Genomic DNA, 23,777 nt, shown 5'->3' with positions numbered 1-23,777 from the left:
GTGTGGGCTCCAGTCTTCTAGGAAGCAGGGCAAGCTCTTTGCCTGCCTTGTGCCCCTTGGGTGACTGTTGAGGGGTTTGTGATGAAAGCCATCTGCTAGCCGTGATGTGCACTCGCTGTTCCCCAGGGGGTAGAGGACCAGGGCTGGGTCCACTCAGATTCACCCCGTTCTGCCCTGGCTGTAGGCTAGGAGTCAGTTGCAGTGAAGTGCACAGGGCATGGAGTTAGGTCAGGCTTGGGCCACCTGGGTAGGGAGGCACTGGCCTGGCAGCAGGTGGGTGCTGGGCCTCGGGCGGGGTCCGTCCTATGGCCTCCTCTTAGGGCTGCCAACTCCTTGTTTGCTCAGGAGGCCGCTGCCTGGCCCAGCTCCGGGATCCGGGTATCTTGGCATCCAGCCAGGGTGGGGCTAGGGCAAGGGCCCCGGTGGCCACCTACTTGCTTCCCCTATACATGTAGTGTGTGGAGCCTGTGGCCTCTTCTTCTCTGTGGCCAGCAATGCCCCTTGGTGGCTGTGAGAGCCCTGGCCCATCTTGAACCACCCCCCACTACTCACCCTGGCTTTAGCTTCGATATCTCTGAAATAGGGTGAAGGTGGTAGCAGCTGGTTTTGTCACATCAGCAGCCACTTCCAATCCTTACACTATGGTCCCCCCAAGTCTAAGCCATGAACTGCCTGGGTCTGAATCCAGCTCTCCAGCCCCATGTGGGTTTGGGGAGAAGGGGACCAGGCAACCAGGCCTCGGTTCAGAGACCTGCTCACCTGGCTCACCCTGGCCACCTGCCCTGGCACTTTATCAGGGGCAGGGTCAAGCCTTGGGGAGCCAGTGCCAGCTGGGTGAGCTCAGAAAACAAAGGGCCTCTGTGGCCCCCTGGGAGGGGCAGTTCCGGTGCCACTGCTGGGCTCTGGCTTTTGATGAGAGTTGGCCTCACACCTGATGCCCACCCACAGTGGCAAAAGACCCAGGTTCTAGTAGTCTTGGAGGTGGGCAGGTTATGGGTGGGCTTCATAACCCCTTTCTCACTCAGAGTTTTCTGTTCTGTCCCATGAGTGGCCAGGTGGATAGGATCCAGTGGTCTCGTGAAGGCCAGAGAGACAAGGGACCTGGGTCCAAGTCTCCCTCCCCTAACTTCCAATGCACTTGAGCACCCTCCGCCCCCCACCGGCCCCATCCTGGGCTAACCCCCTGCCAAGCCTCCTTGACTCTGTGTTTGCCGTCTGGCACAGCCCTCCTCCACCCTCTTGGCTGCCACACCTGGATTCCCTGCAGGTGTGCGCAAGTCCAGCCCTTTTGCTCCCTGTCACCAAGCCCTGCCTGCCTTGGTGGTCACAGGTCACCTGCTGCAGCCAGCAGAGACTCACCTGTTTGATGTAATTTTAGTGCTGCATGGTTCACCAAGCACAGAAGGAGGCAGAGGGAGCTGGGGACCACATGTGCGAAGCAGCCAGGCTTGGCTGGAAAAGGGCCCACATTAGAGGCCAGAACAAGGCTTGGACCGGGTGCCTGGGGCGGGACGGGAAGGGGAGGGTCTGCAGGAACCAGACCCCCTGAGACTTTCCTCCAGGGCAGGCACCTTTGGTTGACAGAAGGGACAAGTCTCTCTCTCTCTCTCTCTCTCACACACACACACACACACACACACTCACTGGCTTTTTTCTGGTGCCCTGCCAGGCTGGGTTCTCCCAGGAGCAATGACATCTCCATGGTGTATGCTGGGGATGGAGAGGAGGCAGGACCTTCCCACCATCTGGTGCACGGGGGGGAGGCACCTGGCCACCTGTCCCCTCCCAGGCTAGAGCTCATCTCCTGAGCCCTGGAGGTGCATCAGGAGTCTTGGGCCAGTGGAAGGTCTGCCTTTGCATCCCTGATCTACTTCCCTCCTTGTTGGGTAACCAAGCCTCAGTTTGCCCTGCTGGGAATTGGGGATCATAGGGACCGCCTTATCTCCCACTCCAGTTCCGGGGAGAGCCCCAGAGCAGATAAAGAGGCTTTGAGAAGTGCCCGAGCTGTGTTCCCAACACCTGCTGTGTGATGATGATTGTTACCTGATATACAGATAAGGGAGGGGGAGACAGTGCCATGACAGTTGCCAGGAAACCCGGGAGCTGTCAGCAGCAGCAGCTTCTGGCCTGGCCCATCCTAGCTAGGAGCGAGCCCCACCCCTATTCCCCATGCTTTGCCATTTATCTGGGAAGCACCAGAGCTCGCTCTGCTGGGAGGGAGTGGGGCTAGGTGGCTAGTGACTGCAGCTGCAGGGTCTGAAGGTGACCCCAGTTGTGTCTGGCCCAGACTCCAGGTAGCTTCAGCTTGCTGTGTGACCCTGGGCGAGTTAGCAGTTGGGCTATGGAGGCCTTTTCATGTGTCGGAGAGGGCAATGGGCAAGGAGGGACTGGAGCTGGACTCAGGGGAGATGTGGGCAGCGGCTGCACAATCCAGGGCTGTGACGGGTAGGAGGCCAAGGACAGAGACTAGGGCAGCTGGAACGTAGGTGGTGGAGGGGACCTGGGCTGGATTTGTGCCTCAGTCCTGCCCTTTCCCCCTTGTGTGGCCTTGGACTTGTCCCTCAACAATTCTGAACCTCAGTTCTCTCATCTGGAGAGAAGTCTGATACCTTAAGGTGACAATGCCTGAGTGAGCTGCAAGGTGCTGGACAGCTCAGGCTTGGTTGGAGGCAGGTGGGGCTTCCTGAGCAGCTGTTGTGCAGGGAGAGGCAGTGCAGTGTGGCAGCAAGGGATGGCACTTGGGCCCAGGAAAGGGCACAGCTCCAGATCCCAAGACTTTCACTTGCTGTGTGTGACTGTGGACAAGTAACCTGCCCCCACGCCTTCTGTCCCCACTTGGAGGCAATAAAATCAGCAGGGAGCACAGAGGCTGCTGGTAGGTTGCTACTCACCTCCCATCACCTCCCCCCAGACACACCTGGCTGGCTCGATCCCCTTGGCCACTAGGCCTCAGGATTGGTTAGGAAGTTCCATCCTGGCTCTAGAGTCGACAAACGTGGGGTCAGATACCACTCTGCTCATGAACTGGGTGACCTTGGGCAAGAGAGTAGATCTTTGTGAACCACCATTTTCTCATGCACCTGCCTTGGGGTGGGGAAGCTGTGGGTCTGAAGCAAGGTGGTACCAGGCGCAGGCACACTGGCCTGTTGTCCTTAATGCCCTTCTCTCACCTCCTCAGAGACCACAGCCTCCAGTTTCCTGGCCTTCCCTGCCCTGTGGCCGCTGCAGTGGCTTTGTAGATGGAGTGACCTGGTAAGGACAGAACTGGCACCTGGAGTACCAGGGCCCTGGGACAGTGTCCTGATGGAAGCCAGAGCCCACTGCCCTGTGAGGCCTCCCTTGTGAACAGTCCTGAGGGACAGGGACATGGAGGCTGAGGGAGTTCTGGAAGGGTACTGAATTAGGGAGCTGCCACAGCTGACTTGCAGTAGCCATTGTCTAATGATGAGTGAGAGCTGCCTTGGCACCCAGGCCTGCAGAGACAGTGCCAAGGCCAAGCCCCACCTGGGCCTCAATCCTGGGACTTCCTGACCCCTGAGCAACCTCTGCCCTTCCCCTCACAGGCACTGTCACTGCTAGACCAAGGGCATGAGCTTACTTGCTTTGCTGTTGTTGTTTTTGTTAAGGTTTATTTATTTTTATTGCAAAGTCAGATATATACAGAGAGGAGAGACAGAGAGGAAGATTTTCCATCCGATGATTCACTCCCCAAGTGACTGCAACGGCCAGTGCTGTGCCGATCTGAAGCCAGGAGCCCAGATCCTTTTCCTGATCTCCCATGCAGGTGCAGGGTCCCAAGGCTTTGGGCCGTCCTCAACTGCTTTCCCAGACCACAAGCAGGGACTGGATGGGAAGTGGGGCTGCTGGGATTAGAACCAGGATCCCAGCGTGTTCAAGGCGAGGACTTTAGCTGCTAGGCCATCGTGCCGGGCCCTTGGATTTATTTATTTATTTATTTATTTGAAAGGCGGAGTTACATAGAGGGAGAAACAGAGACAGAGAGATGTTTCATTCACTGCTTCACTTCTCAAACTCCAAGAGTTTTTTCTGGGTCTCCCACGTGGCTTCAGGGGCCCAAGAACTTGGGTCATCCTCTGCTGTTTTCCCAGACACATTGGCAGGAAGCTGAATCAGAAATGGAACAGCTGGGACTCGAATTGGCACTCATATAGAATGCCGGTGGGCAGCAGCTTTTACCGCTGTGCCACAAGCCCAACACCACTGGTTCTCTTCAGTGCTCCACGGTGGCGCCAATACTTTACCAGGGATGGATCATTCAGGGTACTTGTGTCCCAGCAAGAGAGAATTCAGATGTGATCCAGAGGATGGTGGCAAGCATGCTAGCATGTTTCATGAACAGGGTGCAACTGACAGACCAGGTGGCCATCTCAGTAAAGAACTGAGAACTTCATTAAAAATCCCATATGGGCGTGCTGGTTCATATCCCGGTTGATCTACTTCCCATCCAACTCCCCGCTTGTGGCTTGGGAAAGCAGTGGAGGATGGCTCAGGGCCTTGGGACCCTGCACCAGCATGGGAGACATGGAGGAAGTTCCTGGCTCCTGGCTTCGGATCAGCGCAGCTCTGGCCATTGTGGCCACTTGAGGAGTGAATCATCGGACAGAAGATCTTCCTCTCTGTATATTTGAGTTTCCAATTAAAAATAAATAAATAAATCTTCAAAAATGTATTTATTTACTTTGAAGGTCAGGGTTACAGAGAGAGGGGAGACAGAGATCTTTTATCTGCGGGTTCACTCCCCAGAAGACAACAAACAGCTGACACTGGGCCAGACTGAAACCAGGAGCCCAAAGCTTCTGCTAGGTTCCCCACATGGGTATCAGTGATCCAAATACCTGAGCCATTGTCCATGCTTTTCTCAGGCCAGAAGCAGGAAGCTGGATTGAAAGTGGAGCAGCTGGAAACCAAACCAGTGTCCATATGGGATGCTGGCCTTGCGGGCAGCAGCATTATGTGCTATGCCACAATACTGACTCATGGCAGGAATTTTCTTTTCTTCTCTTTTTAATTTATTGGAAAGGCAGATCAAAAATATACAGAGGAGAGACAGAAAGATTCTCCATTCACTGTCTCACTCCCCAAGTAGCCACAATGGCCAAAGATGAGCCAATCCAAAGCCAGGAGCTTCTTCTGGGTCTTCCACATGGGTGCAGGGTACCAAGGCCTGTGGCCATCCTCGACTGCTTTCCCAGGCCACAAGCAGGGAGGTGGATACGAATTGGTACCCATATGGGATCCTGGACCTTGCAAGGCAAGGATTTAGCCATTGAGCCATCATGCCAGGCCCAGCATAAATTTTCAATTCTATCTGAGTCACCCACTTGATAAGGGAAGTGGCTTCACCTCTCTGCACCTCAGTTTCTCAGACTGTAAAATGGGAAGAAATAAAACCAACCTCTTAGCACCGTGGTGAGGGTGTGACATGCTTGGCAAGATCCAGGCACACGGTCTCAACAGAGTCCCCCTGGAGCTGTAGTGGACTGCTGTGGACATTTCTCTTTGGCCCTCTCTCCAGTGCCCTCGCCTCTTCTAGCTCCCGGTCTCACTCCATGTCTATATACCTTGTAAGCTGCAGCAGACTGTGTCGAGCTAGTCCCTTGCTTGAAAACCCTTGGGCCTGGCACGGTAGCCTTGCAGCTGAAATCCTCGCCTTGTACACACTGGGATCCCATATGAGCGCCGGTTCTAATCCTGGCAGCTCCACTTCCCATCCGGCTCCCTGCTTGTGGCCTGGGAGAGTAGTCAAGGACAGCCCAAAGCCTTGGGACACTGCACCTGTGTGGGAGACCTGGAGGAGCTCCTGGCTCCTGGCTCCTGGTTTTGAATCAGCTCAGCTCTGGCCATTGTGGCCATTTGGGGAGTGAATCCGATGGAAGATCTTCCTCTCTGTCTCTCCTCCTCTCTGTATATCTGACTTTGTAATAAAATAAATAAAAATCTTTTAAAAAAAGATTTTATTTTATTTTCCTTGGAAAATCAGATACACAGAGAAGAGGAGAAACAGAGAGGAAGATCTTTCGTCCATCGATTTACTCCCCAAGTGAGCCGCAACGGCCAGTACTGTGCCGATCCGAAGCCAGGAACCAGGAACCTCTTCCGGGTCTCCCACGTGGGTGCAGGGTCCCAATGCATTGGGCCGTCCTCCACTGCTTTCCCAGGCCACAAGCAGGGAGCCGGATGGGAAGTGGAGCTGCCGGGATTAGAACCGGCGCCCATATGGGATCCTGGGGCGTTCAAGGCGAGGACTTTAGCCTCTAGGCCACGCCGCTGGGCCCCAAATAAAATAAATCTTAAAGAAAAGAAAACCCTCAGCAACTCTTCATTCATTCAGTCAATCAACACATATATAAGGGGCAGCTAAGTTTACCCAGTGTGAGTGAATGTGAAAATATTCATTAAGTGAGTGCCTCCAAGGTGCCCAGGCCCAGTGATGGATTTTGGGGGGATACAGGCTGAGGGGGTCCCTGAGCAGATCTCCCCACACTGAAGCTACAGGCTTGCAATGTAACTGTTACTATAGTCATTCTCTGGGGTCCAGCACTGCCCAGCACAGACCCTGTTTTCCAATGGCAGCATCTCTAGGCTGAAGCAGGTACTGTGGGTGGTTCCTCTGGGCCTAGGGGCAGTTGGAAGAGGGTGTCCAGAACTTCCTCAGAGTCCTGCCTGTCCCATCCTGGGGCGTGGCACTCCTAGTTCCACCGGACTCAAGTCCGCCACCATCACCATCACCATCGTGAGCCACTGAGGATCATCCAGAGGGTGACTCACCCTCATGAGACCAGCCCATGCCAACGTGGCCCTCAGCAGCAACAGAAGCCAGGCCTGCTCCCCTGGCCCTGGGCTCCTGCTCCCAGGCTGCACCAGACACTTGCTCTGCCTGACGCATGAGGTGGCTTCTGCAGGCTTGCTGGGTTGACAGCGCTGACTTCACCCTCACCGGACCTGCTGGCCTTCCTTAGGGAGGGGCGTGGGTGTGAAGTCGCATGGGGCTCGCACGGCTGCTGGCTGCTGACCATGGGGCCCTTGTGTATAAGCAGGTCCTCATCCATAAAGTGAATGCCAGTGTGGTGAGGCACTCGTGCCCTCGGGCCTGGAAAGAGGCTGAGCAGGGCCTGGCACAGAGCAGGCACAGGAGCGTCAGCTGTTGTGATTGTCATGAATAACAGCAGTGGAGGCTGGCGTGGGCTACAGTGGTTGATTTGTTGCGTGGGATGCTGCATCCTGTATCTCAGTTCCTAGGTTCGAGTCCAGGCTCTGCTTCCAATCCAGCTTCCCACTAATGTGCACCCTAAGCAGCAGGTGATGGGCTCAGTAGTTGGGATCCTGCCACCCACAAAGAAGAGCCAGACCCCAGCTCCTGGCAACTTGACTGGTCTCATGGCTCTAGGGTTGCTGCCTGCCTTATCCTGGGAGGCCGGGGTGAGCCTGGGCACCCAGCTCAGCCCAGGAGACGGCCCTCAGCAGTTGCTCTCACTGCCATGGGCTCTGCCCAGCTTCAGAATGGGCTGTGGGCCTCCTCTTAGCAGAAGCCCAGTGAGATGCCAAGAGAGACCTGCCAGCTCTCTGGCTGGTCTTAGGGAGGCCCCACCCCAGGAATCCAGGACCTCTTCCTCCCAGAGGTTCCACATCACCCAACTTGGGGCCCTCTCTGACTCCAGACTCCTTTTCTCTTCCAGGAGGAGTGATGGGCAGAACCAGCGCTTCCCTCAGGCACTAGACCTGTCACCAGGGGGCTTGGGTCCCTCACGTACTGCTTCACCCTACCTTAAGGTAAGTGCCCCCTGCCCTTCCAGCACTCCTGACTTGGGGGTTTCTTCCAGGAGGTACCAGGGAGCAGACCTGTATGTTAGGGGCTCAGCCCCCAAGGGACGCCACTCCCTTGACTGGATACTCCCTGAGACAGCCCAGCTTAGGGTGACCTAAGCCAAGCAGCTGGAGATAAATTGGCCATGCAGCTCATCTTCCTCATCTGCCTGCTCACCACTGCCGCCCGTCTCTGCACCTGCAAGTCAGGCATAAGGATGGTACCCACTTGGCAGGGCTGTTGTGTGGATGACAGGGAAAAGGGCCAGTAAAATAATCCATGTCCAAGGACTGGCACCAAGTCAGAGCCCTGGGGATGAGGCTGTAATCGCCAGAATCAAGTGTTTGCCCAGCACCTGCTCTGTGCCAAACCTTGTGCTGGGGGTGCAAACGCCAGTCATAAGCCTAGCTTGAGGATGCTTCCAAAAGTTTGTGCAAGGTCAGGACAGAATCTAAGTTTCTTTTGAGGCAAAGCATTTTGGAAATCCATGTGTAGTTTTTTCATAGTGAGCCTGGAGAAGCCCCCTCGGATTTATCGAGATCTGTGTGCCGGGTAAGTACTCCGTGCCTTCCAGGCTGTCGCTGGTTCCATCCACCAGCTCTAAGTACTATGCAGGAGCAGTTCAGTCTCATTTTGCAGATGGGAAGACTGAGGCTCAAAGAGCTCAGTTTAAGTAAACTTGCCTAGAAGCACATAAGGTGAATGCCAGGACTGGATGCAACTGTGTGGTGTGGCCAGAGGGCCTGGCCTTATGACATCTGTCATGCATGGGGGTAGTGTGCCCGCACACGGGCAGTTCACTGTGCAGTTCTGAGTACATGCCATGGACAGTCGGGCCTCTCAGGCCTCTCTTGAACCCAGGATGGCAGGCATTCTGCAGACGGAGGCCCAGGTCCCAGGTGCTCAGAGGGGTGAAGTGGTTTTCCCAAGGTCACACAGTTGGGACATAGCAGAAACAGGATATGCCAGGCTCCTCCCTCAGAGCTCTGGCTCGGAGGCAGGGCCAGGCACGTTTCCCCAGCCAGGAGGGCAATGGTGTCTAGATATGGGACTGCCACCAGCAGGAAGGTTCCCAGTGGCAGTGCTGGCAGCAGCAGATGGATATTTCTGGGGAGACCCTCCCCTGCTTTCCTGTCTGGGCAACACCCCAAGGCTTCCTCAGGGCCTGGCTGGAAGAAACTTGAGGCCTGGCTGCTCACCTGGGGCTGTGTGCCCTTGGACCATAGCTCCCCCCAACCTCAACTTCAACCTTCCCATCAGGAAGTGGAGGTTGGAGTAGCCCAGTGCATGCCCAGACAGCCTGAGGGTGGCTTTCTAGCAGCTTCCCTTCACCCTTCCTGGCCACCCAGTCTGGCTAGAAACCTGTTTGTACCACTACAGCTCAGATGGCAGACTCCTAATCCACTCCCACTACAGAATCAAGACTTAGTCTGAGGACTGTCTTCCTCCAACGAGGGAGGGCTGCTGGGCTTGGAGAGACCCTTAAGGAGCTAGCAGTGGCCTGAGAGTACCCAGGCTCAGGATGCCCCTCCCCCAGGGCCGCTGATGGAGCCATTCTGAGGGGTCAGTGACCCTCCTCCCTCCCGGGCCAACTAGCAGGCCCATGTCCATTTCTGGGCCTCAGTTTTCCTGACTGTAACCCAGAGGGAGCAGTCCTTTTCTACCTGCCCCGCCAGCATGCCCTTGGGCAACGACCAGGAAACTGTTTTGGGAGCAGAAGCTAGGACACCGAATGGCTGTCTCAGCTTCACTGTCTTCCCAGGTGCTGTACGGACCAGCACCCAGAGGGGATGTCCCCTTCCCTCTGGGAAATCCCTATTTGCATGGACACTGAGCCACCAGTTACAGCCCTCCCCTTGCCAGGGCTTTTCCACTCTGGACTCAGAAGTCTGTATCCTTGTACAGTCCGCAGCCTACCCGCCTCTGTAGAGACATTGATGTATGTGTCAGTGCACTCTGACACCTGCACATGTGTGCACACACAACCACGCACACCTAGGCATTCCCACTCACGTGGAACACAGCACATCCGTGTACAGCCACTTCCTGTCTTGGAGTCTCTCTCGTGTACACACACACACACACACACACACACCCTCTGCTCCTCCCACCCAGGCACCTCCGTGATGCAGGCAGGTTTCGCCTCCCCCAGAGGCGGTGTGGGAAGGGATGTTGCTCTGGCTGCATTTCAATGGGTGCCCGGAAACGCTCAGGCCTGCAAGTGGCTGTGTAAATCAATATTTGCTGCTGTTAATTATTAAAACCGAAGCTGTATCTTGTCTGGAACACAGATCTCTGGAGTTCCCACCGCCTCTCCAGGCTCGGCCCTGACCCAGGGCCAGGTCTGGGGAGGGGAGAGGAAGGTGTGGAGCTTCCTTCCAGGAACCCTTGGCCCCGGGGGCATAGATGCTGCAGAGGTCCTGGCGGCCAAAGCAACTGCTGGTGACTGGGCCACAGCTCGGGAAGTGTGGCCCTATGTACAGCTGCCAGGCCAGGCCAGGGGCTCACCACAGAGGCAGCTAAAAGGTCTGTGAAGAGGAACATGGAGCCCAGAGAAGTGGCAGGGACTCACTCACTCAAGGTCCCTCAGCAAGCTGAAGCAAGGCTGGAGTGGGAACGCACTTGTTTCTGGTCTGCTGGAGTCCTCCTTGCTACCCTGCCTTGGCACAGGGAAGGGAGGCACTGGGCTCAGCCACTGGCAGCCATTGGGGCTGTGCTGGAGGGGAGGAGCGGGGAAGAGCAGCTTCAGCCCTTTCCTTGGATCCCTGCTTTTCCTTCTTCTGTTTCACCTCTTGCAATCAGTCTTCCCATCTGTATAAAGGGTGACATTTGTACCTCCTGAGAGGAATTTGCAAAGGACCCAGTCTGTCCCAAGAACTACGTCCTTGAGGCCCCGAGGCAGAGTATCCAGAATCCGGGAGATCGAGGAGTGGTGGGTGGGGACCCCTGGGGCAGCACCTCGCGCCCGGTTCCAGCGCGCCGGCCAGGGTGCGCAGGCGCAGTGCCCGGAGGCCCGGGCCGGGCCCGGCTGCCCAGCGGGGCGGGGACGCAGAGGCTCCGCCCCAGGCAGCTGCTCCGCCCCGGCCCCGCGCCGCCCGTACCTGGCGTCCCGCCCCCTCCGGGCCCGGCCGCCCGGCGAGCCCAGCGCAAGCAGCGCCGCCGCTGCCGCCGAGAGCCGGGGGCGCGGAGCTCGGCTCTGCGGGGCCCGAGCCGAGGCGCGTGCGGGCCAGAGCCTGCGGGCCAGCTGAAGCGCCGCCGGGGCGGGGGCCGGGCCGGGCTCGGGATGGCGCAGCCGCGGCCCCCTGCGCCCCTCGGTCGTCCGCGTAGGGGCTCGTTGCCCGTTGGGGCCGTCTGGCAGGTGAGGACGCGGGCGCCGGTTGGCCTGGCCTAGGGGGTCCCGGGGTCCCGACTTGTCGGGACTTTGGTGGAGCTGGGTGCCTGAGCCAGGGAGGGGTGTGCAAGGCTCCGTCGGTCATAGTGGGTGTGTTTAGCTTCTGGGCAGACACCGGGCTCTTGGGCGGCCCCTGGGCGCACCCCTGTTTTCGGGTCCTGGACCTCGGGACTCTCTGCAGCTGCCCACGGAACACGCGTGGGGCACCGAAGCTCGGACAACAGTGGCAAAGCGTGTGCCCTGGCATGGGGACCTCTCCGCCCTTCCCCCCGTCCTTTTTCGGGGGACTGAATGTTGGAGAGTAACTTTGTAAGATGTTTCCCTCTGGGCCACACGACCCACAGCCCTCACCCGGTGTCAGGGAGGGCGTTGGCTTCTCCTTAGCAGGCTGTAACTGTGGGAGCTGCTTGTGCCGTGTGTACTGTCTGAATGACAGTACCATGTGTCAGTGTTGATGTGATGGCGGGGGGTAGCAAGGAGTACCTCATTGTTTTCCTGGCCAGGTTTGGTAGCTCGGTATGGGGTGCCTTGGAGGGATATCGTGGGGCTCCCGTGGCTGTGGGGTGCTAGGACTGCGCTGGTCTGAAGGTGGCCGCTGGCTGCCGCAGGAGCAGCTGTTGGGGTTGCTGTTAGGCAGTGTGCTAGGCTGACAGGTGTGTCGGTCTGCCTGGACTGCAGGTGCGTCTGTGCCATCTGCTGAGTGCCTCTTGGAATTGTGTGGCTGTAGGGGCCCGTCAACCTGGGGCTCCCATGTGGATGGCATAGGGAGTCGTGTCTCTGTAAACAAGCCTCAGAGCATGCGTGTGGGGTACCTGACATGTCACTTGAGGTTTACCAGGGCCCCCCTGGGTATGTAGTGAGTGTGGGGATTGAGGTTAGGCCTGTGCCCCTCATCCATTCAGGTAAACCATTTGCACGGTTGCCAGATGCTTCTTCCTTGCCTGGTTTCTCAAAACTCCCATGTCTGTGGTGGGATGGGGTCTGGCACGGCTGTTCCGCAGGGCATGGTGGGCTTGTGGTGCAAGAGGGGCTCTGTGTCTCTTGAACCTCTGAGTGTCTGACATGGAGAGTATGTGGTGTTGGAGTAGCTTCCTGTGTGAGTGTCGGTGTGTGGTGTTGCCTTTGTGTCTCTTGGGACATGGACCTGAGTGTGTGCATCTGTGTTGTGTAATTCAGGATGCTAGCATCTGTAGTATGTGTTAGCATCTGTATTTTTGTGTTAACATATTGCACTGAGTCTCAGCATGAACATGCCGACTGTGTGTGTGTGTCTACTGAGCAGCAAGCAGGAGGGGGAGAGTGTGTGTGTTTCCGGATACACAACCCCACAGCACATGTGTATGAGCTCAGGCGGTGCCCCCACTGGGTTGCAGGAACTGCCTGAGTTGAGCCTTGGAGGTGCTGGGGGAGGGGCACCATCCCAAAGCCTCTGGGGGCTTCCCAGGCCCAGCCCCCAGCCCCAGCCAGCAAGGATGCCGCCTTCCTGGAAGGCTGGTAGGGAGTTGATGCTGGACAGGCCAGGGCTGCCAGCAGCTGGCAGACGCCGGATTAACCCTGTGTGTGCCCTCGCTAGTCCCCTGACGGGCTGTCTCTAGCCTGGTTCAGGTGCCTGTGGGCTCACAGGCAAGTAGTAAGCCACCACAGCCTTTTCCAGCATCTGCGCTCCCAAAGAGTCCCCAGTCCACTCTGCCTGGGGTGGGGGCAGTCTGAGCAGTGGCCTGCAGTCGAGGTTTATCGTGTATGACCTCCTTCAGGGAGATGGGTGAGACCCCAGACCCTCCTGTGAAGCCCGCTTGGGCTCATCTCGGCCTCCTCCGAGCTGGCACTGTGAGTCCTGCCGTGACATGGGGACACTGTCCCAGGGAAGAGATGCGAGTGCAGTGGCACCCCAGGAGTGGAGTTCTGACCTCTGGATGTAAATTTGGCCTGGTCAGACCTGCAGGTCGCCTGCCCGGAACCCCGTACCAGCAGGCTCCTGGGCTCCCTCTTGCTCTTGGGATAGGTGCTGCAGGGGTTGGGCATAGCTGGGGGAGGGAGGAGACTCGGGGCGTGGCAGGGTCTGCCAGAGCCCTCCACACTGACCTGGCTCTCCCTGTCTCTGTTGCAGAACACAGACCTGTTTGAAATGATTGAAAAGATGCAGGTGAGGCAAGCTCTCTAACCCATCCTGGGGAGCTGCATAGATAGTTGGAGTGGAGTGGGGAGGGGGGCTAGCCAAAGTGGGGACCCTTGCTCTGCCTCCAGCCAGAGGACAGGCCAGGAGAAGGTGGTAGCAGCTCTGGTCCAGAGTCCCTTTTCTGCGGGCCAGAGGGAGGAGTCCAGCAATGCCCGACCTCAGTCTTGGATGCAGGAGCCATCCAAGCTCCATCCCTGGGTAGGTCTCCTATCCACCCCTACATACCCCAAGGGGTGCTATGGGATCCTCTGCAGAACCTGCAGATAGGAGGGGACAAATGCCAGGGGCCAGAGCTGCACGTACGGGAGGTGTCTGGAGTACAGCCTTGTCTTGGTGCCTGAACCCTGCCTACCCTCCAGACGTGGTCTCACAGGCCCTAGCTTCAACCAATCTCAGAGTGTTCCCTGATGTCAGGTCACCGTATGCTGCCCTCGCTCTCCTGCCCCTACTCCCTCGCCCCACCCCCGTCTCTGTGTTGCAGTAACCTCCCCTGACACCCACACAGGCACACGTGTCTTCCCCGTCCCCGTTCCCAGCAGCAAGGCACAAGTCAGCATTCATGCCATTCCCATGCTGAGCTCCCCGCCCCACCCTATTTGCCACAGTCTGCACCATCCCAGGTTACCACCAGCACGGACACCCTGCAAGGAGGCCAGGGAAAGGCTCAGCCCCCTGCCCAGGGCCCCTCCGAGGGCCTTCTGCTTTGGCTTGGCATGGGAGAGTGATAGGTGCTTCTTCTCTTGCAGGGAAGCAGGATGGATGAACAGCGATGCTCCTTCCCACCACCACTCAAAGTAGGTGGGCTAGGCCAGCTGCTTCCAGGATGGTAGTGGGGGAGGATGTCTAAGGTAGGGCCTGGGAGTTGTGACCACAGCTGCCCATCATGGTGGAGGCCAGAACCTCCCCACCTCCTAGTGAAGTCTCCATGGGAGCCAGGGGTTGGCTGGTTGGTGGGGGGGGTTGTGGTAAAGGGCATGCGCAGCCCTGCCCTCCAGGAGTTACATGATATGGAAGACCCCTCCTCGTCCAGTGACTGGGGACCTTCATTCCAGCTCCTGCCTTGCCTCAGGCCCTGCCTCTGCAGTCTGCCCCACCCCAAAATGCAAGTCCTTAACCCTCAGAAGCAGACATTCTCTCTGAAGGCTGTCATGGTGGCAGAGTGAGAGGATTCACACCCAGGACCCAGCATCTCCTGCTGCAGGATGCCCCTGGGGCAGGGATAGAGCTGTACCTGTTGGCTGCCAGTTTAAGGCCCAGCTTTCAGGCCGGGGGGGGGGGGCGGTCCCTGCAGATGGGCACATGGTTCTCCGTGATTAGGGACCTCAGTAACACTAGGAGATTGGCAGCTGTGCCAAGGCTGGTGGGTTAGGCTTTATTCAAGACACAAGTTCCCAGAGCATAACCCCAGCCTAGTGGTAGTAGTGGCTCTGGGGAGCGTGCTGCAAATACCACCTCTTGGCTCCGCTCTGGTCAGGCTGCCTCAGACCCTGGCAGCTATGGCACAGGGTCTGAGGCACAGGGTCTCCAGGGGCCCAGCCGTTTCTTCCACAGAGGGAACTTGCCTCCTCTCCCCAATCTGCAAGAGCCTCAAAAGATGCCAGCACTCAGTGAACTAGGCTGGTCCCAGCCCCAATCTTGGAGGTCATGCCAAGGCAAGGGGGTATATGCTGTGCACACTCCCAGTCATGGGTGATTGAGCAGATGAGACTCCATAGGCTAGGGAAGCTGGGCAGCATGCAGGTGGCAACCCCTCCCCCTGCAGCTGGGCCTCTAACTTGCCTGTGTTTTGCAGACGGAAGAGGACTACATTCCCTACCCGAGTGTCCACGAGGTACTCAGCTGGACTCAGCATCCCTCAGGCATCCCTCTCCCACCCCTGGAACCTGGCTCCAGACCTTGTCCGAGGTGCTGGAGACTTGGTTTACAGGTCTGCTTGAATCCTTAGGCCACGTGGACCAAGGTCATGCTCCCAGCACTACCTGCCTGGGATGCCCTTCTCAGATTGGGACACAGGGCTCAAGGCTGTCTGGGTCTGGGGTGGCATGGGTGGTGGGCGGGGGACAGGGAAAGGACTGGGGCAGACACTAAATGGGGGTGGGCAGGATGCAAACCCTGGAGGCCATGTAGGCTCTGTGTTGTCCCCTAGGCCTCCTTAGCCACCAGCAAAAGTGGCCCTGGGTCTGGATTGGGAGGGTGTCTTGGACTTGCCTCTCCCCGCTGCCATGGGGAACAGGATAGGGTGGCTCTCAGCAGAGTGCCCCTTCAGGTCCTAGGACGAGAAGGGCCCTTCCCCCTCATCCTGCTGCCCCAGTTTGGGGGCTACTGGATTGAAGGCACCAACCATGAAATCACCAGCATCCCCGAGACAGAGCCGCTGCAGTCACCCACAGCCAAGGTGAAATTAGAGTGCAACCCCACAGCCCGCATCTACCGGAAGCATTTTCTTGGCAAGGTGAGTGGGTGACTGCTCGGGGGGCTGGCTGGGGAGCCAGGAGCACAAGAGAGCAGAAGCCATGCCTGGGCCTGGGTGACAGCCCCACAGCTCTGGGTCTTAGGAAGCAGGGAGCATTCCTTCATTTCACAGACACTTATTATGAATGACAGTCTGGTGGCATGGTCAACTTCTCATTTGTGCCTCAGTTTCCTCATCTATGAATGTGGCGATGGTCCTGACACCCACTTCCTGTGGCAGTTGCAAGGCTTTAAAGACAGGCGCTTGTAAGGAGTTGGAAGCAAAGGAAACTCTCACAGGGACTGCATAGTGAGCACCAGCTATGTGCATGGCCCTTTCTGTGTACCAGTTACAACTCAGCCAACACAGCAGACCTAGGCCCTGATGGAAGCCCTAGAGCAGGGACCCTGTCTACTGAGTGTCAGCCTGGGGTGTTTGTGGGAATTCCTGGAGCAGGTTGTGGGAGCTGGAGGGGAGAGTGTGCGCTGGCAATGTGTCTGTCAGTTTGCAGCCAAAAATGGGGGAGTGTATTGAGGGTGCTGGGAGTCCTGGCTGTGAATCTTGACCCTGCTGGTGTGACCTTGGACAAGTACATGATATAACTTCCTTGAAACTACTTCTCCATTTATAAAAATGGGGAGTGATAGCAACATAGGACACATAGAATTTTTAAGAAAAAATCCGAACCAAAGTCAGCGTTTCTCTTTATTCCATTTTCTGTGAACTGTGAACATTTTGGACTTTGTTTAAGGACACCTGTGGCATGGAGAGCCATGCCTGGCACCCAGTGTGTTCTCCACGTTAGCTGCTGGGAGGCCAGGTGCTCCTGTTCTCACTGGAGAGGAAACTGGAGCTCAGAGGGATGACGTGACTCGGTCAGGGTCACACGGTCCTGAGCCTGGACCTGAGCCTGGACTGAGCCAGCTTCCTTTGAGACCCACTGCGAGAGGGTGTGTCCTTCGCCTGCGGGTGTCTGTGTGTCCCTGGGGGGTGAGGGAAAGCTCCTTGGGGCTTGGGAAGCTGTATGGCCTCAGGCTGGGTCTAGTGCTGTGGTCTGACCAGGCTCAGGAGGCATCTACTCCATGGGGGCCCTGGCCTGGCTGAGTGCCTGTCCCTCCTCACCTGTGCATATCACGCTGTGTCCAAGCAGGGCCGCGGACATTTTCTGGCCCATGTTGGTCCAGGGTACCCCTCACCTGCAGATTTGCAGGATTCACCCTCCTACCCCGCCCGTCTATCTGCCCTGCCTCTGAGCACAGTTGTTCATGTTGGAACAGGACTGACTTCCAGGATGATTCCTGGGGTGGGTGTGGCCGGGGAGCCAGCTCCACTCCCAGGGCTGGGACTGCCAGGGGCAGCTGGGTCTGGCGAGGATGGTGTTTCCCTGTGTTCCCAGCCCTTGCTTTGGGACTTTCCCACCTGGGGTTGTCGCACGGCTCTGTTCTGGGGCTGCCATCTCTGCTGCTGCCGCTCCTCATGCCCCCTTGGTCTCCTCCCAAGGGACAGGAGGGTAGCAACCTGCCTGGCCAGCCGCCCTGTGTATACTGAGGTGTTTCACTTCCTGTTTCTCACGGCCCTGGCTTCAAGGCCCACAGAGCCACACGTTAGGCAGCCAGCTAGGCGGTTTTCTCCTTATTGGGCACCTGCTGTGTGCCCAGCCCTGTGGAGAGCAGATGCTGGGAAATGAATATGCAGGTGCAGGTATGGCCTCCATGTGGGTGAGAAGCTGGATAGTCAAGGTTGAGGTTGTCAGACATGGACTGAAGGTACTTCATTTCCTTCAGCCCCTGCCACCAGCAAGGGAGATGGTCTCTTTGCCACTTTAGAGACCGGGTAAATGAGGCACAGAGTGGTGGGGTCACCGTCTCCGGCTGCCCAGCTGGCAGATGGCAGCGCAGGGATCTGAATGTGGGTCCCTCTGCTGGAGCATCTGCTCCTGGTTGTGACACCTGCTGCTTGGCGAGGATCCCACTCCAGGCTCAGCCTCACCCACTGCCCTGCCCTCCCACTCCCACACCAGGAGCATTTCAATTACTACTCGCTGGACACTGCCCTCGGCCACCTTGTCTTCTCGCTCAAGTATGATGTCATCGGGGACCAAGAGCACCTGCGGCTGCTGCTCAGGTGAGGGCGGTGGCGGACAGCAGGGAGGGCAGAGGTTCTACAGTCTGACCGCTGGGCTCAAATCTCACCCACTCTCCTAACTGAGGACCAGAGAAAGTCTGTGCCTGAGCCAGGCCTGGTGTTCTGTCATGCCGACTGGTTCCCCTGACCTCTCACTTTGCCATAAGCCAGCTCCTCACCATGAGGCTTTCTCCTCCAGGACCAAGTGCCGGACTTACCACGATGTCATCCCCATCTCTTGCCTCACTGAGTTCCCCAATGTGGTCCAGATGGCCAAGGTGAGACCACTGCTTCCTTGAGCTTCCCGTGGCACAGTGCCCAGTTGGGCCCAGGGCTGGGTGCCATGTGGCCTGGCACATCCTTGTCTGCTGCCGCCCATCTCTGTGGACCCACCTGTCCCAGGCCCACTGTGTCTACCTGGCCCCCTAGGCTATGCTGGGCTCCTGCCCCCTGCCTGTGTGCTTCTAGCACTCTAATTTCTATTTTCACTTGTTTGTTTGTTTTCATTTCATTTCATTTGAAAGGAAGATACAGAGAGACGGAGACATCTTCACTCACTGGTTCACTCCCCAAATTCTCACCACAGTCAGGGCTGTGCCAGGCCAAAGCCAGAAGCCTGGAACTCAATCTGAGTATCTCACACGGGTGGCAGGACACCAAATATGCTTGCTATCTCCCAGGGTGCTTATTAACAGGAAGCTGGTTCAGAGACGTGGGAGCCGGGACACAAACCAGGCACTCCATGTGGGCTGCGGGCCTCCCAGGAGGCGCCTTAGCCACTGCGTCACATGGCTGCCTCCTTAGGCCCTCTTTATGGCACTCTCAGACCCCAGGGGACTCTGGTTCTCTGCACCTGTTCTGGACAGCAGCAAGTTCCAGGACTGCATACCCAGCACCAAGTGCCATGGTAGCTCTGGTAGTTCCCTGCACGGCCCCTCCCTCTTCCTTTCTGCCGCTGTCCTCTGCAGCCTTGGCCAGTGAGCCCGGGAGGTCCCTCCTGTCCCCACTGGCCCCACCTCACGCCCCTTCCTCACCTCCTGCAGCTGGTGTGTGAAGACGTCAATGTGGATCGATTTTACCCTGTGCTCTACCCCAAGGTATGGCTGGATCCCGGCCCTGCTCCCTGAGGGTGGGTGGCTGAGGAGGGAATGGAGGGTTTATTGGGCACTAATTGTACTAGATATCTTCCCCAAGTTCTCTCATTGAATCCTTATAATAACCCTGCAAGGTCCACTGTTTGTGGAGGAGGAACCACAGAGAGGTTCTGTGTTTTTTACCAAGGGGTGCCCAGCATTTAAAGTGAGGGTCACCATGCTACCTGGGGAGCCCCAAGAAGGCTTGCTTGTCCACTGGCTTTTCCTCCTGACCCTCGAGTAGGCCTGGAGAGATAGTAACGGACACGCCTGTAAACATGGCCCCCAGTCCACACTGTTGCACTCCAGCTCTGCTGAGGGATGCTGGCTGCCAGGGACTGGGACAGGTGGGATAGAGACGGGGGCTTCTGTCTGACAAGCCATGCAAGCCCTGTGGCCCTGCTGAATTCACAGAGTGAGGTCTGCTGGGGGGTGGGGGTGGTGTCCTCTAGGAAAAGTGTTCTAAAGGAAGAACCTTCGGGAAGTCAAATCCCGCCTCTAGGTTACAGTAGAGAGGCCCACGGTGAGAAGGAGACCTTGTGCGAGATACCGCAGCACATGGGTGGGACTTGGTTGTTCTAGAAGGGTGAAGAAGAGTGAGTGGCGGCAGGGCAGGGGCTCATGGCAAAACTCCAGAGCAGTGACCCTGTGCCTGGGAACCCAGCAGACTGCCACCCATAGCAGTGTTGCTGGAGCTCTCTGAAACCAGCCCGGTGCCTGGCATTTCGTAAGGGCTGGGAGAGGGGGTGGGAGCCTGGCCATTGCAGTCTGCACCTCTGTCTCCCGCAGGCTTCCCGACTCATCGTCACCTTCGATGAGCATGTCATCAGCAATAACTTCAAGTTCGGAGTCATTTATCAGAAGCTGGGGCAGGTGTGCGCCCCTCCTCCTCTCTGCCCCCACCCCACCTGGCTCTCACAATGGGGCTGCAGAGCTCTGCAAGGCAGAGCCCCTGCCCAGGGCTCAGGGGCCACTGGAGGTGCCCCCTCAGCCGCCTGCCCATCTGGGTGAGAGTGGGCTGCTGGGAGCTCCAGTTACGTGACCTTGGCACCTCTGTGTGGTCCCCAGACCTCCGAGGAAGAGCTCTTTAGCACCAATGAGGAGAGCCCCGCCTTCGTGGAGTTCTTGGAATTCCTTGGCCAGAAGGTCAAACTGCAGGACTTCAAGGGGTGAGTGTGAGTGGGGGGCTAAGCAGAGCCCCAGCTGACCCATGCGCCTGGGCAGGGAGGGAGTCCCCATCCTGGCCCCACAGAGGCCTGGCTGGGGCTGGAGACTGAGCCATGGCCCTGGGGGGGTGGCCTGGGCACAGGTTCCGAGGAGGTCTGGACGTGACCCATGGGCAGACGGGGACCGAGTCTGTGTACTGCAACTTCCGCAACAAGGAGATCATGTTTCACGTGTCCACCAAGCTGCCCTACACAGAAGGCGACGCCCAGCAGGTAGCCTGGGCACTCGTCCGCCTGCTTCCCACCTGTCCGCCTGTCCTTTCATTTTCCTGCCTGTTCAGTGTCCATCATGCCAGACTCAGTGCTTGGCCCTGGGGACAGACATAAGATGCTATCCCATCCTGCCAGGAGTGGGTCCTGGTTGGGGTAGGGGAGACAGGCTGCTATGATGCTGGGAGGGCCTCAGCTCCCTCTGGGGTGATGGGGTGCTCACAACATCTCCCTGGCAGGTGAGCCTGCAGGAGGGTACATGGTAGGAACTCAGGTAGCGAGAGCCAGTGCTCTTGCAGGGGAGCCATGGGCACTGTGGTGTCAGGTGGGGCACTTGGACTTGGCAGAAGTGGGGAACAGGAAAGGCTTTTGCGACAAACTGACCTCAGGCTGCAGAGAAGTGAGAGAAGAAGGGGGAATGTTCTTGGTGCAGACAGTAGCTCTTACAAGGGCCTGAGGGGAAGGGGGTTGCAGGGCATGTCCCGTGAACTGCACTCAGAAACCTGTCACCTTCTTCTGAACTTCCTGTGGGGCTGTCGCCTTGTCTCAGGCCCTCAGGCCAGGTTGACAGCAGGGTGATATAACAGTGGGAATAGCCGTTGCTTACTTTGAGCGACTTGTTCTTGTCTACGGTGTGAGTCTTCTCTGAGCGCGGCTCGCTCGTTCAAGCCACCTAGAAAGGAGTGAGCCGGGGAGACCTGGGCCCTGGGCCCCTGCCGGGAAGCCACTTCTCCCTCGGCCACTCCAAGGAAACAGAAATAGCCTGAGAGCCAGCTGTCTGCGCCTTTGGGAAGGGAGCTGTTCCCCAGCCGTTCCCCAGCCGTGCTGCCTGCCTGCCTGCCTGCCTGCAACCCTCCCGCAGTGTCAGGGGTACCCGCCACACTCATGCCCCCTGTGAAGGCCTGTGGCTCTGTGCTCAGTTGCAGCGGAAGCGGCACATTGGCAATGACATCGTCGCAGTGGTCTTCCAGGATGAGAGCACGCCCTTCGTGCCTGACATGATCGCCTCCAATTTCCTGCACGCCTACGTGGTGGTGCAGGCCGAAGGCGGCGGTCCCGACGGCCCCCTCTACAAGGTGGGTGAACCGGGGCTCTGGCTCCCTGGAGTGCCTCTCAGCCTCACTTTCTCTAACTGTGAACAGGGGACAAGGAGGGCAGTGGTGATGACAAACTCCCATCATGCCTTGCTGCTCCCCAAAGTACACCCTCTCCAAGGCAGCAGTCACCCTCCTGGGCGTCCTAGTCTGGTATCGCCTCCTATACTTCCTTTATTTATTTACTTAAAGATTTCTTTACTTTTTCTGGCCTGGTGTGGTGGCCTAGCAGCTTAAGTTCTCGCCTGGTATGCGCCAGGATCCCATATGTGTGCTGGTTTTAATCCTGGCAGCCCGACTTCCCATCCAGCTCTCTGCTTGTGGCCTGGGAAAGCAGTCGAGGACATTCCAAAGCCTTGGGACCGTGCACCCACGCGGGAGACCCAGAACAAGTTCCTGGCTCCTGGCTTTGGATCAGCGCAGTTCTGATCATTGCAGCCACTTGTGGAGTGAATCAGTGGATGGATGATCTTTCTCTCTGTCTTTCCTCTTCTTTGTATATCTGACTTTCCAATAAAAAATAAATCTTTTTTTTAAAAGATCTATTTATTTTACTGGAAAATTAGATTTACAGAGAGAAGGAGAGACAGAGAGAAAGATCTTCCATCCACTGATTCATTCCACACGTGGCTGCAACGGCTAAAGCGGAGCCAATCCAAAGCCAAGAGCCAGGAGCTTCTCTGGGGTCTCCCACATGGGTGCAGGATCCCAAGGCTTTGGGTCGTCCTCAGCTGCTTTCCCAGGCCGCAAGCAGGGAACTAGAAGGGAAGTGGAGCTGCCAGGACACAAACTGGGGCCCCTATGGGATCCTGGCACATGCGAGGCAAGAACTTTAGCCACTAAAGCTACTGCACCAGGTCCTATTTATTTATTTTAAAGATTTCTTTTTAATCCATTGGTTCACTTCCCAAACAACTACAACAGCCGGGGGTTGGGCAAGGCTGCAGCCAAGAGCCGGGGATTCTGTCCAAGTCTCTTCTGTGAGAGGCAGGGAACCAGGCACCCAGGCCATCTTCCACTGCTTTTTCCAGACGCATTAGCAGGGAGCTAAATCAGAAGTAGAACATGTGGGACTAGAACCTGGGTGCCAGTATGGCCAAGGACAAGCCCCCTTGACCTCCTTTTGCTTCCTCCGCCTTTGCTGTACCCTAAGATCCTTGAGCTCCCCCACCTCACCCTACTGCACCCCACCACCCACAAGGCAAGGGTGGCGGAGTAGAACAGAACCCCTGGGTGAAAGGCTTGCTCCTGGCAACAGTCACTTGGCTGTGCCTCCCTTCCGAGGGGCAGGACTGGGAACTGGGGGCCCTGGCTGTGTAGGTCGGAACAGGCCCGGCCTCCACAGGAACAGTTGCCCCTCTGTCTTCCAGGTCTCTGTCACTGCAAGAGATGATGTGCCCTTCTTTGGACCCCCTCTCCCAGACCCTGCTGTGTTTAGGAAGGTGAGAGGCTGTGCCCAGGCCCAGTTATGGGCAACACAGGACCAACGGGTAGGGGCTGAGGGTAACAGGTTCTGCCTGATTGGGTCCTAAAGCCCGCAGGGCCCCACCAGCCACATAGCTGGGGCCTGGTATTGCTGTCCATCTTGATTAAAACAGGATGTGTTTCCACATCACAGAATCAACTGCATGGTTGTTTTCTATTTTCTGAAGCCAACCCTGCCTCTCCTCATCTCTTGTCTGCTGTTCAAGTTTTCCTTCTCCAGTGTGGGGGTGGGGTCCCGCTATCCCGTCTACTGGCCTTGACCTCAGCTCCCCACAGAGGCAGGAGCAGACCCCAGCCCACACAGGGCCATGAAGGGCATGGGGGCCTCTCATGGCACCCAGGCTGGGGAGGTAGGAGGGGGGGCCCCAGTCCCCAGCCTTGTCAGGGTCAGCTTCTTGCTTCTGAGTCATCTGACGCCCCCCGCCCCCCTGTCATCCCCACTGTGGTCTCCCAGGGCCCTGAGTTCCAAGAATTTTTGCTGACAAAGCTGATCAATGCTGAATACGCCTGCTACAAGGCAGAGAAGTTTGCCAAACTGGAGGTGAGGCAGCTGTTGTGGCTGAGCCAACCCCTGCCTCCCAGATCTTCTGCCCTGCTGCCTGACTGTGGGGTCCGCCTTGGTCTTGGTGTGGGGCTCCCTGGGGAGGAAGCTTTGGGAGGA

The 23,777-nt window shown here is 57.5% G+C and overlaps 1 protein-coding gene across 10 annotated transcripts in view; it reads left to right on the top strand.

Annotated features, from left to right (window-relative positions):
- The window catches only part of RAP1GAP (RAP1 GTPase activating protein), a 49,144-nt gene that overhangs the window by 14,521 nt on the left and 10,846 nt on the right, over positions 1 to 23,777 (top strand). For 5 of the 10 annotated variants that reach the window (XM_058676425.1, XM_058676415.1, XM_058676433.1 and 2 more), the window contains exons 3-16: positions 7,698 to 7,791; positions 13,324 to 13,359; positions 14,139 to 14,186; positions 15,185 to 15,223; positions 15,659 to 15,844; positions 17,865 to 17,968; positions 18,168 to 18,246; positions 19,012 to 19,065; positions 19,891 to 19,974; positions 20,170 to 20,270; positions 20,411 to 20,540; positions 21,458 to 21,613; positions 23,002 to 23,073; positions 23,571 to 23,657. In XM_058676425.1, coding sequence (XP_058532408.1) covers positions 7,698 to 7,791; positions 13,324 to 13,359; positions 14,139 to 14,186; positions 15,185 to 15,223; positions 15,659 to 15,844; positions 17,865 to 17,968; positions 18,168 to 18,246; positions 19,012 to 19,065; positions 19,891 to 19,974; positions 20,170 to 20,270; positions 20,411 to 20,540; positions 21,458 to 21,613; positions 23,002 to 23,073; positions 23,571 to 23,657 — 1,270 coding nt within the window. Of the gene's footprint in view, positions 1 to 7,697; positions 7,792 to 10,943; positions 11,184 to 13,323; positions 13,360 to 14,138; positions 14,187 to 15,184; positions 15,224 to 15,630; positions 15,845 to 17,864; positions 17,969 to 18,167; positions 18,247 to 19,011; positions 19,066 to 19,890; positions 19,975 to 20,169; positions 20,271 to 20,410; positions 20,541 to 21,457; positions 21,614 to 23,001; positions 23,074 to 23,570; positions 23,658 to 23,777 lie in introns of those variants that run through there. The other 5 variants (XM_058676454.1, XM_058676449.1, XM_058676465.1 and 2 more) reach the window with 4 other exon arrangements.

The sequence above is a fragment of the Ochotona princeps genome, chromosome 2, assembly GCF_030435755.1.
Source record: "Ochotona princeps isolate mOchPri1 chromosome 2, mOchPri1.hap1, whole genome shotgun sequence".
Lineage (NCBI taxonomy): Eukaryota > Metazoa > Chordata > Mammalia > Lagomorpha > Ochotonidae > Ochotona > Ochotona princeps.
The sequence above is the reverse complement of the archived record's forward strand: the minus strand, read 5'-3'. Positions and strand labels throughout refer to the sequence as shown.